Source organism: Drosophila tropicalis, unplaced genomic scaffold (assembly GCF_018151085.1).
Source record: "Drosophila tropicalis isolate 14030-0801.00 unplaced genomic scaffold, ASM1815108v1 contig_3, whole genome shotgun sequence".
Lineage (NCBI taxonomy): Eukaryota > Metazoa > Arthropoda > Insecta > Diptera > Drosophilidae > Drosophila > Drosophila tropicalis.
This window is the reverse complement of record NW_027172753.1, coordinates 470802-484727: the sequence shown is the minus strand read 5'-3', so window position 1 is coordinate 484727 and position 13926 is coordinate 470802. Positions and strand designations below refer to the sequence as shown.

General features: G+C 36.5%; 1 protein-coding gene across 2 annotated transcripts in view; it reads left to right on the top strand.

Moving 5' to 3' along the window:
* The window catches only part of IA-2 (tyrosine phosphatase IA-2), a 49796-nt gene that overhangs the window by 17319 nt on the left and 18551 nt on the right, over positions 1–13926 (top strand). For both annotated transcript variants that reach the window (XM_068284065.1, XM_068284064.1), the window contains one exon: positions 2581–2910. In XM_068284065.1, the coding sequence (XP_068140166.1) occupies positions 2595–2910 (316 nt within the window). In that variant the 5' untranslated portion in view covers positions 2581–2594. The remainder of the gene's footprint in view (positions 1–2580; positions 2911–13926) is intronic.

Below are 13926 nucleotides of genomic sequence, written 5' to 3'. Positions count from 1 at the left end.
AATAGTTAGCAGGGATAGCAACAAATGTATTTTTGGGGAAATAATTTCCTTGAATTTTAATTGCAGCAATGAGAGCGAGTGGGTGGAAGGGGTGATGGGCGGCTTATAACCGAGAATGCCGCACAAACAAACGAGCAACGGCGCAAAGGCGGTTCCTGCGGCTGTGGTGGTGCTGTCGGCGGTGGTGATGATGATGATGGCATTGGCACTGCCATTGGCTGTGGTTTCCCATTGCAGATTGCTTGCGACAAGTGCACTTTGCGGTCTGAGCATGCATACATACTTACATACATATAGCTTTATGAGAATGGGAGATGTGTCCTATGTAGACGTCTGGTTGAAAGCCTTCCAGTTAACTTAATTACAAATTTTCCGCGACCCAATTGCTGAACAGATATAATTGTTCAACTTGTTGACCGAGAAAGTCTCCAGGAGCAAGCGACAATCATTTGCAAATTGCAATTTATAAATAATCCCACGTCTCTAATGTCCTTTCTAATTGCTGCTATCCTTTCCCTTAATCTAAATTAACTTACATCAATTATATATGTACCTATGCCGAATGATGGCATTCTTTCCCTTCATTCTCGATGTCTCTTGCCTTTTCGGTCTAGTCATAATAACATTTTAATTGAATTCTAGTGGCCATTTAATCAAATATTCCCTTTTACAAGCAATAAATTTCTGTAGGTACATACATACATATTAGTTTTGTCAGCTTTTTGCTCTAATATTATAAAGAGCTCAAGAGGTTAGAACTTTCACTTTGGCTTTGCTCCTTTGGCTTTCTGGGCCATGCACGTTCCTTTTGCCTATGATTAATTATACCGACCCCATATGGCTGCGATGTCATCCGCTTTGGCTGAAGGCCAGACCTAGTCGAGGCGGGAGCAAAGTTTTATTGAAGCTTAGTTTAGTTTTGTAGCTAGTTTTTTCCCTCTTCTTCTTGGCGCGTATGAAAAATGAATTGAGTCGAAAGCCCAAGGAGACATCAAGGCGGCAGGCTGGGACCAATCGGCAATGTCAGGCCAATAATAAAGTCCATGGGAAAACAGAACAGACGTAGATGGAGATGGGGGTGATGGGGATGAATATGGAATCTGTTACACATTAATCATGCAACTTATGCCAAATGATTGAATTCATATTTTGTGATGGAACGGAAAGTTGAGAAAGTCAAACAAGAAATAGGGCAATGAATAGACGATTTAAGTACGTGGCTTACCAAAGTCCAAACTTAAATAAAGTTTAAGTAAAGGGCATTTTAGATGAGATAAGCGAAGCTAGAATTCTAATTTCTACAAAAAAGGCAGATTAGTTGAGAAGCTAATGGATGTGGATTCATAAGAGTAGTAACGCTTTACAACACTGAACATGAATGCAATTCATTCTCGATATTCTTTAAGCTAAGAATATAAACTATATTAAGGGAGTTAGAAATGAAAACTAGAAGTTTCTTAGGTTCTTCTCTCATAGAGTCTTTATGTATCAAAGGTCTGACTAACTGTCTTTCGATTCGTGTTTTTAAGACTACTTTCAAAATTCTTTCATCATTGAATAACACTGAACAAAAGTGCAACCCATTAACCAACTTTATGGGTAGCACTATTATTAACCGCAATCTTCGAAGATCCTTTAAGAAATTTAAACATATTTCTCTTTTTAATATTATTATTTTCCAAGAGAATTGAGAAATTCGATTTACTCTTTGGTTTAGTTTCGTTATTTATTTGACATTTTGTTTTGTTCTACTAAAAGTTAATCTAAGTTATTTTTGTGAAGGCTTTTCCGCCTACACGCTGTGTGTGTTTGTGTGTGTGCGAGTGTACATAAATCAGCCTTGACACACCCAGAGAAAGAATGGATAAAAAACATGTCAAGTCTAATACGCTTTTCGGGAAACGATCCAGACAAACTCCGTTCCCTATTCCCTTGGCTGCGACAATGTCTGATACATACCTGCTGCCAAGAGTCACAGCCGTTCAAGCGTCAAAGAAAATCAATTTCCTTTGCACATTTCTTTTGGGGGCGGCTTGGCAAAATGGAGCTTGACATTTATTACCATATATACCAGTACCCGACATTTATATACATAAATACACATACATATACACAAAAAAAAAGGAGAAATTTCCTTGAAGTAGGTGGGCGGAAAAGTGCGAATAGGCGGCAAACAATGGCTGAACAGCAAAAAGGAAAAAAAAACCAGGAAGCTGCGAACTGCAGCGCGACAAATGCGCATAAACAAAGGTCCTGGTCTTGCGTCCTGCGTCCTGAGCCCCACCCTGATACCACGTTTCGCCTCTTTTGTGGTGAAAATATTTGAAATATGGAAAATGCCGGAAAAGCGCAAAGTTGCTGCTGTTGTTGTCAGACACAATAAAATGCAATTTCCCTGCCCTTAAAAATGGGAATTGGGGCGTGGCAAGCTCTGGTGCTTACATTGCTAATTTCCGCTAACAACAATGGAAACTTAACAAATAGCTTTAGCTTCTACCTCTTCCCCTTCCCCCCATTCCTTGAGTCGAGTTTGTAATTTGTAAATCAATTTTCAATGTTCTTCCTTCTTCTGCGTTCCAGGTGGGCCGGTTATCATGGCAAGCAATGTGCATCAACAACAATCACAACAGGTACAACATCCATACGCAACAAGTGAAGATCGGCAACTGCATCGGCGACGAGCAACGGAACAGTCCTCAGAATTAGAGCACCCAAAGCAGTGCCAAGCTTGGCCTGATCAATCATCGAAGCGACCAGGCATAAGAATTGGAGCTGCTTCTGGATCTTTCCTGCTATGTGCATCTCTCAATGTCCTAAGACAACCATCCAAATTTCTTCCAATTGGTTTCCTTCTGCTAATCATCTTTCTGTCCACTCATGGAGATTTTGCTGAAGCGGAGGGCAATGTTGGTAAGTGCTTGAGAACTTTAAGTGGGTCTCGTGAGACGGTGGCGGGGATTAATTCCCTTAACTTTTTGCATGTTTTTCTCATTTTCTCACAGTTGTTCTGTTCTGTTCTGTTGTGTTCTGTGTTGCGGTTCTGTATAGGGCTGGGGGGAAAACATTTAGAAGTTTAATTAAAACTTTGACACGCACCAGCAACACATGTTGCAGCAAAGTCAGCCGCAATTCCCTTATGAGTTGCATATATACTCTTTCTCCCTCTCTCCCTCCTTTCCCTCTCCCCATCCTCGTTGGCTATGACTTTCACTCACTCTCCCTCTGTGGACAACGAGATGCAAATATGTTTTAAACTAGTTTACCCACGTAATTGGCCAACATGGACCATGTATACATGTGCGTTACCTGTGACCTCTGTGCAGTAGCCAATTTTTGGCCGGAAACTGACCCAAACATCGCCGTAAATGAGTTACAGTTGTTAAAATCAAATTATCTTTGGGCAAGCGTAAGTGTGCAACAGGCAAAAGGGCCAAATCAATTGACAAACTGTTAATTGCCATGTCTATCGTCTCTCCCACAAGAGAGAATAATCACCCCATTGATGAATTTTCAAAAGGAAAGAAAATCAACTGCAAGTAGCAAACTTTTTGTAAGGTATGTTTTTAAACAATACTAAATCAATCCCTTACTACATACAACTTGAAACACCAAAGACTATTCAGTGAATGTCAAGTTCAAGCCATTGACTCACAACTCACAAATTTAAGTCCCAATTCTATTCGTTTTTGAATATCAAATACTTTGTTTTTTGAACTCTTTTCTATTCGTTTTCAAATTTCAAACATTTTGTTCTATATCAAATGAGTAAAGCAAGTTGTCAGACTTAACAAAAACCGAATAACTCGTTTGGGGTTTTGAATGTATTCACGAAGTGTTAGACTTCCTAACAGATTTCATCATAAAGTTACAACAAAGAGAAAGATATTAAGAGAGCCTTACAGTTTGTATGTAGTTTAAAGTTAATAAAATTTAATTCAGAAGAGTTTATCGTGTGGATAAGAGGAACTTCATGGACTTATTTCGACAAACTTCAGAGTGCAACATAAGAATCCTTTCTAATTCTTTTTCTGTTAAAACCGTCATAAATGAGCTTTTTACTGATCATAAGGGTTTATTTTGTCCCAAAAAGGGAACCCAAAATATAATATTACGGATCGATGAAATGAATGAATGAAATTTGATTGATCAAAGATGATTTAATTTAGATATTGACTGCAACTGCACAGCATCTTATTTCCGATTCCGTCTTATCCATTTTGGTTGAATACTTTTGTTACTATACTGACTTCTTTTACCCCTTGAAAACGGGTAATTTTTATATTAAGATGTAATAATCTTCAAAATTTGTTCATTTGTAAATTGATTGATGAACAAAATGACTCAACACAATATAAATATTTATAAATAGTTATATATAATACAAATCAAATAAGGAATCCTTAGGAATTGCCATTTGAATCTTTGCTACAAATCTACAAGATTAAGCATTTGTAGGATTAAACCAAAGGTAATATTTGAGTTTGATGTGCAATTTATTTGCAAATATCTTAGATATTCCATAAATTTAAGTCATAAATCTGTCTAATGTGTCAAATGTTTGGTACAAAATGTATGTCAAACAAGCCGAGAACATAGTTCTTTAAATATTCATTGCCAGAGTTTTAGAAACAACTGCCAACAACTGTTACACAAAGTAAGTGAAGCGAACACAACTGTACCCCTCTCTGCTCCGCCATAGATTTGGACGGTTCAGTTGAGTCCTCTCTCCTGGAAAGAGCTCATGCACTGACGATTCACAGCTCATATTGCAGAACCATGTAAGCATCATCTTTCTGGTTGTTGCTACCATGACAACAACTAGTTGCTGCTGCTGCTGCTGTTGTTGCTGTTGGCCATGCAAATTTGCAGCTTTCGTTTCGTTTTCATGGACGTCAGCAATCAACCCACACATGCACAGAAAGTTAACCATCGAAGGAAGGGCATGGTAATGTAGAGCGAAATGAGAATCAGGGGGAGAGAGTGTAAAAGGTGGGCGGGTAGGAGTAGGATTGGGGGGTGCAGGAGTTGCACATTCTACATTTATGCATAGCCTTGTGCATACATATATCAACAGGAGCTGGGTTCTGGGATTTATTGATTGCCACTCCAAAGCGCCCACACATCCTGCAGGTGCACACACATACGACATACACACAGACGAGAGACACACGACACACAGATAAATGTCCTTTTTGCCACTGCTGGTGGTGCTGTTGTTGCTGTTGTTGATGTTGCTGCTGCTGATGCTAGGGTTCCGCACAATGGGCGACATTGTTGTCGTTGTTGTTGTCGTTATTTTCTGTTATCTCATGTATAAATTAGCAACCAGACAACTAGGCACCAACGGGAGCAACATCATCATTAGCAGCAGCTGATGCGCTACTCCTCCTGCACCTTCCACCTTCCACACTCTTCGATGTTTTTCTCTGTCCTTCGCATATTTCATGGTAACATGTCCTCCCTGTTGTTGTGGCAACTTCTGATGGTTGCACAATAAAATTTAATTAACAGCTGCTGCACCATAAGTTGCAGGCAACAACGAGCACTCCTCTGACCTTTGCACTTGCAACTTCATTAAACTGACACAGAATATCTCCTCCGGCTACCTCTCCCTCCTCCCTCTTTATCAGACCTCTCCCTCCCCTAGCTCGTTGAGAACTTTTCCTTTATTCATTTTCATTTCATTTCATTTGAAAAACAAATATTTGCACTCATTTTGAAAAGCTTTTGCAGATAGTTGTTGTTGGTTTTACATCATATTTTATTTTGCGCAGCGCTTTAATGAAATTCCCTTTTTCTTTTCTATTTGGTTTTGTTTTGTTGTGTTTCGAAGGAAAATGCAAAATGAAAATGTAAAACTCGTTGCCAACACTTTTTGCCCCCCCACATCCATCCATCCATCCATCCATTCGGATAATCCTTTGCATTTTGGCGCATTTGCACACATTTTCAAATCAAATCGCGTATGCATTATTAATTAGTTCGCTTTACACAAAAACCTTTTCGTTTCGTTTCATTTTTGGGTCTAATGCAATTTCCATGTAGAACATTTTATTACGCACACACAACGGAAAGCCAAGAGGGTAGGGGAAAAAAGGGTGAAAAAGTGTAGGTGAAAAGATTTTTGCATTTGCAGTTGACTCTCTGTGGTTTTTGTTGTCGAGAATTGAGAGCTAAATGGAAAACCACAAATGGCAAAATGCAACTTCTATTGTATTTCCATTCTGTCATTGTTGTTGATCACTCACACGCACATATACATACATATGTATATATGGTATAATGGTAATAATCAATCGATTCTGTCATCAAAATGGAACAGCAAATCAACGAAATTTGCATTTCCATTCGACTGAGAGACAATGAATACAAAAGCCTTTTCGTAGAGGCCATAATTTCATTAAAATTTTAAATCCTCTTTCCCAAACCACAGATGCAGTTCGATGGCTCATTTATTTTGATATTTAAAGACAACATATTCATTTATGTTAATATTGTAAATTGTTAGAAATTAAGCCTTCAGGAATTTTATTGATTTCTATCTTTGCAAATTGATTAATACAAAATATTGTAGAAAATCTTACGGGTGTTATCTTAAAACAATGGAAATTAATTTCAAAAGTCATTATTTATTTTAGTATTCAGGTGAAAATTTTAAGACAATGTTGACAGATTCTGAGTTTCAGTTTATCAATAAATTAGATTTTCTATTAGTTATTTAGCTGTACTAGTACTTAATTAATGAATACCTTCAAAACTTTGTTTATTCAGATTAGTTTTTAATGAAAAGAATCTGTTTTCTGAATACTGTTTAATGGAGTACTCATTTTAATAAATTTTTAGAATCTTCTTACCTTAAATGGTAAGTATTTCTCAAGCAAACAAATACAAATGAATAAGTCTGTGAAATGAAATAAATGAGTGATGGAAATATTAATCAATTAAGAGTCATGATGATTCTTTTATGGAACGATTCGACTATATGACTATCATCCTTCTTTGATACCAAAGAGCTCTTTATAAAATTGCGGATCTTATACGAATCTTTTCGACTTAAATATCGAGCCATTACTTCACTTGAGTAATTGGTTACAGTCTCTTCTGTGTATCACTTTCGAATCTTTTTAGAATCATATATTTTTAATCAAATATGTACGTACTTACTTTATGATGTTTTAGTTTGCTTAAGTTGGTCGTTTTTTTCGTTAAGCTCAATATCAGAGCAGAAGCCAAAAAAAACTTAAAATACTCGATTTTCATCTGATTTAGAGATTAGTTTCCTATTTTGTTTCAGTTTTCACTTGAGCATTGTTTGAGAATTTCTTTGTCCAAGTCTCTTTTTAATGATTTTTTGTTTGAAAACAATGAAATTGTCGTTCAAAAGGTGAGACTCAGTAAGTGAGAAAAAGCAAATTCAAAAAGTCTTTGCAAAAACTTTTCACATTAATTTGACTTCTTGATAAAAAAAACTTTATATAAATCAAAATATGAATGAAAATTTGTGTCTTCTTGTAATTGTGCATGAAATTAATAATTTTTTAATCAAATGTATGACTCGAAACAGACTTATCTAGGTGAAAAAAACAACCATCAATCTTCTGACTGATAATATTTCTGTAAATGCTCACCATCCTACAGACTAAAATTTTTACGATACGTTGAAAATATGGAAGTAAGCAAACGATTAAATAAAATAATCAAAGATTTCGCCATTTTCTTGATTCTGATTTCAAAATCAACTAAATTTTCAGTATTTAAACTTTAAGTCTCTAAAAAATGTTTTTCGTATTCAGGACAGGAGAATGACAACTCCCAACTTTTCCATTTCAAATTTGTTAAACTCCAATTCGGAACAGTATATAAACTCTAGTGGCCTGATTTGAATATATTTCTTGTTTAATAATTCTTTCCAATACATAATCAAAATGCAAATTGCTTTATTTAACTTCTAGTGGAAACAAAAGTTTAATATTCGCAGACTTTTCCTGTCCCATTTGGATGAATTTAAATTTTTTTTTTTTTGTTGATATTTCGGCTTCAATTTAAATGGAAATACCTAAAAGAGTTTTCTCTTTGCACTTGCAAAAGAAATTTAAAACTAGAAACTAACTAAAATTCATTAAAAGCAAAGTTTTTCAACAGAATTTGTGGCCATTTCACTGTGAATCCCTACATGTCCGTGGCAGTGTGTTGGTTTTATTTTTCGGTTAGACACTTGAAATTTTGTTGGGCCAGCTAAAAGGGGCAAACTTTCATCTATCCTGGAAGAGGGTTCTTCTCTGCACATTGATGAGTGGGTGCAAATGATAGCCCCATCAAAAAACACAAACAAAACCCAAAAAAAGAGGCAAAAATTAAGGTTTAAAGTTGCCGCCGCTGTTTGTGCAACTCAAAGTGAGAGAGAGTGCAACAAATGTGAGAGGGGAAAGAAAATAATTGCTATGCGAAAACTTGAAGCGCCTCAAGTTGCCTGGCCTCCGTTTGACTACTGTGTACTTCTACTTCTTCTGTTTGGTTCACTCCTTTCGCCTCGTATTCGTTCTCATTCTTGTTGTCCTTGCGGGGCAATTCAATTTATCAAATGGTTCGTCCGGGGGCGGCGGGCAAAGGAAGAGAGAAGATGGCAAACAACTTGCAACTAATGAAAATGCACTTAATTTTCCTCCTCTCCAGTCACATGGAACAAATTGCTGTCTGCTTTAGCAAATATGTTCCATATTTTCCAAGGAAATTGTTAACATAAAGGAGAAATCCAGCTGCTATAGCATCATACATTCCAGTTACCCTTTCGCTTCGGTGCATTCGTTGTAAGAACAACAGAGGAGACTGAAAATTGTGCGAAACTTTGGCACAGACTTTTAAATGCAAACCCATTTTTCCGAAGGGGGTTTTGTTTTTCACTTTTTAGCTTGTCAAATAATTGCGCGCTCAATTTGCCGGAAAATGTAGGAAACGAGTGGGAAAAACGGCTGTTGCAACATCGAGTGAATGGCAACTGCCTGCTGCAAGTTAAGCCCCAAAAAGAACTTGAAAGGCAAAACGTTTTTGTGTACTGCAATTACATTCGAGCAAGAGGTGGCCAAATGCGGGGGAGAATAAGGGTAGGCAATACAAAATGCATATCCTAACTGTGTCTATTGTCCCCCAATCTGAATGGGACACTTCTCTACGAGCCTCGATATCTCACCACATAAATCTTTGAGTATGCTTGACCAATTGATGCAAGTGAATGGCTTAATTTCTATTTTCTATTCTATTTACCCAACATTCTTGTATTGGCTGCTATCATTAAATGCCATAACAATTCAATTATAGCCGGGTATAAGGAGAGTTTCTTGAAGACCACGAAATCCTTATTGAATGGACTTGCCATCTTTCCTGTCCAGGAAAGTTAATTAAACTTTCAATGGCACAGAGATGAAAATGTAATTAAGAGATAAAAGCGAAACTATAAGCAATATAATATCCTCTTCTCTGTCTGTGTGTGTGTATTTGTGGGGGTGTGTGGGCCCACCTGCATTTATTATATTGACAGATAATGTTGATTGCTAAGCAGACATGGCCAAGTATTTCATTTCATCAAAAGACCCACAAAAATTGACGATAATCATATGATGAAAAGAAAATTTCAGGCAGCAGCTGCGACAGCACAAAGCGTGGCTAATGTTTGATAACTGTAATCATCATAAACATGTATTATAGTAATAAGTATAACCATTAAACATAAGGTGGTTAGTCGACCTTTTGATACGCTATACTAAGCATATAAACAGTAATTCTATCCACTTGACTAGTCAATTTTCTTTAGCTAAAGGAACTTCAACGTGAAAACATATCTGTTTCTCTTTAAGCAAATACTTTCACCCCAAAGACAAATCATTTTGTTAGTTCAAGATTAAATCGATTGAAATCTTTCAAAAGTTGTCTTCCTAGTATATACAGATTTTAAAAACATATTTTAAATAGGTTCTTAAGTTTAGCAGGTGAATCTTCAGTTAAAATTTAATGTCTAGAAAGTTTCAAGGAAATATTTTTCAATTTTTTTCTAAGATTTTTATCTGCCATGTCGGCAAAAAGGAGTGTTATGTGGCATAACTTTATGGGGCTTTTGTTTTAATTTTGCTTCATTCTGCATTTATTTCTGTTTCTTTTTTTGCCCTCCCCTTCGAAAGGACTCTTGATAGGCCACGACAAGAGCAACAAATTGCTATCTGTCTGTCGAGAATGTCATAAAAATTAACGTGACATCGTAAATATTTGAACATTTGGGTTATATGAAAGATGTTATATGATGCTGAGTGCAAATATGCGTAAAATGCGTTCAAACTGCTAAAGAGAGAGTGAGAGGGAGCAGGAGGTGGAGTTGAAAAAAAGGCGTGGCCATCAAAAATGAGATGACATGAATAGGTGGGGCGGGGAATGAGTTGTTGGGGCGGTTGCTGTTGGCTGATGGGCATATGCTTATAGAAATGGTTGCTGTAGGCCAAAAAACAACCAAAATATCAACAATTACAAATGTTGGCACTTTGAAGCCAAAAACAAATGTGGATCAGTCAGCTATATGTAGGTATGTATGTTGCCTAATATATGCAAATGTATTTATTTGGCCAAGGCGAAAGAGAAGCCCATGCCGAAACCGAAGCCAAAGCCAGGAGAAAAGCAAATAAATGTTAATTTAATGTTAATATTGTTTACTTGGCCACAAGGTGTAAGCAAATAGGCAGCCAACACAACCAAAGCCTATGTGGGTGGTATTTCTCTCTCACTCCAATCTCTTGCTGTGTGTGTGTGTGTGCTAAGCACAAATACATTGACTTTTATTTGCATGTTGCCTACTTTTTGGGGCCTTTGCCTAGAGGCGGCAACAAGCAAAAAACAAAGGGGCCCCAAGAATAAAAGGAAAAAAATAAAGTGTAAGGGGGCGTAAAGGAAAGTCAGAAAGCAAGGAAGAAAGTAGAGGAAAACATGCAAAATTCATTGAGCAAATGCCAAGAAAGCACCAACAGGCAACAACGACAACAACAACAGCTGGGGTAAAAGGATCTCGGCCTAGCCCTTTGTGTGGGCGTGCGGAAATTTAATAAGAATTGGATTTTTATGTGTTACGCATACGCAAATAATACAGAAAACAAATGCTCTGCATATGTACGATAAATATGCGTATGTGTGTGTCTGTGTGTGTGCGTGTGTGTGTGTGTGTATGTGTGTGGTACATTGGGCTGGTTTTCTTTTGCCTGATGTAACTGAGAATTTGCAATTATTAATAAAACTCTGCAAAATTATATGTTGACTTAGGAAATCTTGAAAATATTACGCATACGTACTGTTGCTTTAGGTAACCACTTTCTAAGCTGTGCTTCGCAATTTCTAATAGTTTTTCTCTCAAAATATGTCAAAAAAGATTAAAAACTAACAAAAAGGATATAGAGACTTTTGGACAAGTGGATAAACGTTTTTATTTTATTGCATTGTATTTTCTGAGATATTTTATATACATAAATGTATATGGGACACTAAGTTGACTGAGCTAGTTGGGGTATATGTTTCACATAAAATTCAATCTATTATGACAATTTGTAGAAGATTTCCTTTTAGTTATTTTTGGACCAACCAGCGTTTCAACGATTGTCATATTTATCATATCTAAGAAGCGTTTTTGAGTCGTTTAATCAGGTAAAGGACTCAAAAAAGACTAAATAATTGGGTAACAACAAATTCCGGAGTTTCAAAAAGCTCGTCACCAGAAACAGTTTCAAGAAGCAAAATGTTTTCGAATGGCTAAAGCCAGTGAAATGGTGGAAATAAGATCTATTCTAAATTACAAAGTGTTAGAATAAGATCGGTCTGAATATCATTAATGAGACAGTCACATTCGTTGAGGATGGATTCGATGACGATATTGAAAGCGATGATGAAATTAGCTCAGATAACGATGCTGATTCGGTGGATAATATCTGATTAACAAGAAATAAATTAACAATAGCAACATCAACTACAAGAACAACAACAACAACTGCAAGAGCATTGACAGCAGAACTAGTGGGAAAAAAATTATTCGTTATCCACAATCGTTTCCATTATTCCTGACAGAACTATCTTACAGTATTACTTTATCGAAGGAAACTCGACCTACGTCGGGGTTCGAGCTCGAGCACAACAGAATTGTAGTTTTTTAGTCGGTCTCCATTGAGCCACCGACTAGGTAACAGAACTAGTGGAGAGTCATCGACATTGTCTTCTTTTTACTTCAACAATTTTAAAGAATATTAAGTTCTACTTATTTGTTTCATTAGACAAGTAAATTTGAGTACCCTATTTAGAATAGACTCTCCATAAAAGTAACTTCTAAAAGAAGTCATAATAAAATGGGTTATGGCAACATGACGTACATATGAGTAATAAATTTGTTATAAATTTCAAAAATCAATTACAAGCAGTTAATTTTTATTAAATTATTTCTATTATTTTACATGGACGAAAAAACCACTGTACTTTAGGTATATATCGCAATTGAGCGCCATTTACACATACACACACACATACATATATACAAACATACAAGTGTCAGCATGCTCCATTGGTTTGCTTTAATTTGGCAAAGGGCACACACAGACACCCAACGATTTGTGTGTGTGTGTGCTAATGATTTGATTTATCTGAACCTCAACCCAAAAACCATTGAAAAATAAATCAAGTTAACCCTATGGACCAGACATTTTGGGCCTGGCGCCGCATACATTTTAATGGCAAAACAAATTAAGTCTGGCGAATAAAATAATTTGCCGCAAATTAAATTTCCCACAAGCGAACATTTTGCATTAAATTTAAAACCCCAGAAAAAAAGGAACTTCAACTAATAAATATTCATGCCACGAAACTTTTTGTTTTGGTTTGGTTCGTGTAGTTTGTTGATTTTGCCCATAATTTATGCAAAATAAAGAAAAGAAGCAACAAAAAAAAAGCGAAGAAGAAAAATCTAATGAATTTTTTATATGCCAAAAGTAGGTGGATTCGAAAGACAGCAAAAGGACAGGAGCAGCAGCAGCAACAACAACAAGAACAACAACAAATTAATGAAAATTCATGAATGAAAGAAATCGGCGTTGCCTTGCCATTCCCCTCCCCTCACCATCTCTGAAAAAAACCTCCATTAATGAGTCCAAATTAAAAGCTGCCTTACCATTAATGGAAATGTAAAAAGGAAAACGCTGAAAAATAATAAGCCATAAAGATTTTTCGCTCTCAGAGTGTGTGTGTGTGTGTGCCTGTTGCTGTGTGTGTTGTATTTTTATGGCAAATTGCTAAGCTAATTGCATATTAAAGACCATTGAGGCGTTAATACCGATACAACAGCAAAAGCAAATTTCAAATTATTTGCATTTAATTAAATCAATTTGAATGCATCGTAAAATCAACCACGCCTACTTCAATAAATCTCTTATGTAAGGCCAATTGTTAGGGGAGATTTGGCAATTTTGTATGGGATTTTAAAGGCCATCATGTCGCCTAGCTCCCATCGTCCACCTTCTCCTACTTATGCAAACCAACCAATCCAACTGTAGCCCAGAGATAAATACCTGACATAAATCTATGTGCAGCATTTGCTGACTTTGCAAAAAGAGAGAGAGAAAAACCACAAGGGGAGAGAGGGGAAGGGAATAAGGGTGAAAGGGTTGTAAAGTTCAGCATCATCATCTCTTGGCAACCTGGGGCTAGCAATCAGTTTGATATTATATACGATTTTTGATTTCGATTGCCATTTGGCTCAATTCGAATGCGTATTCTAAAGGTTTTCTTTTTTTCTTCTTCAATTTCTGTTGCCTTGACGTTGACTCATTTCGTTTCAATTTCCATTCGTCTAGTTTGTGTGGTTTATGGAAGTCCAGAAGGCATGGCATTACGTACAGGTTGCAGGTCATTTTGCAA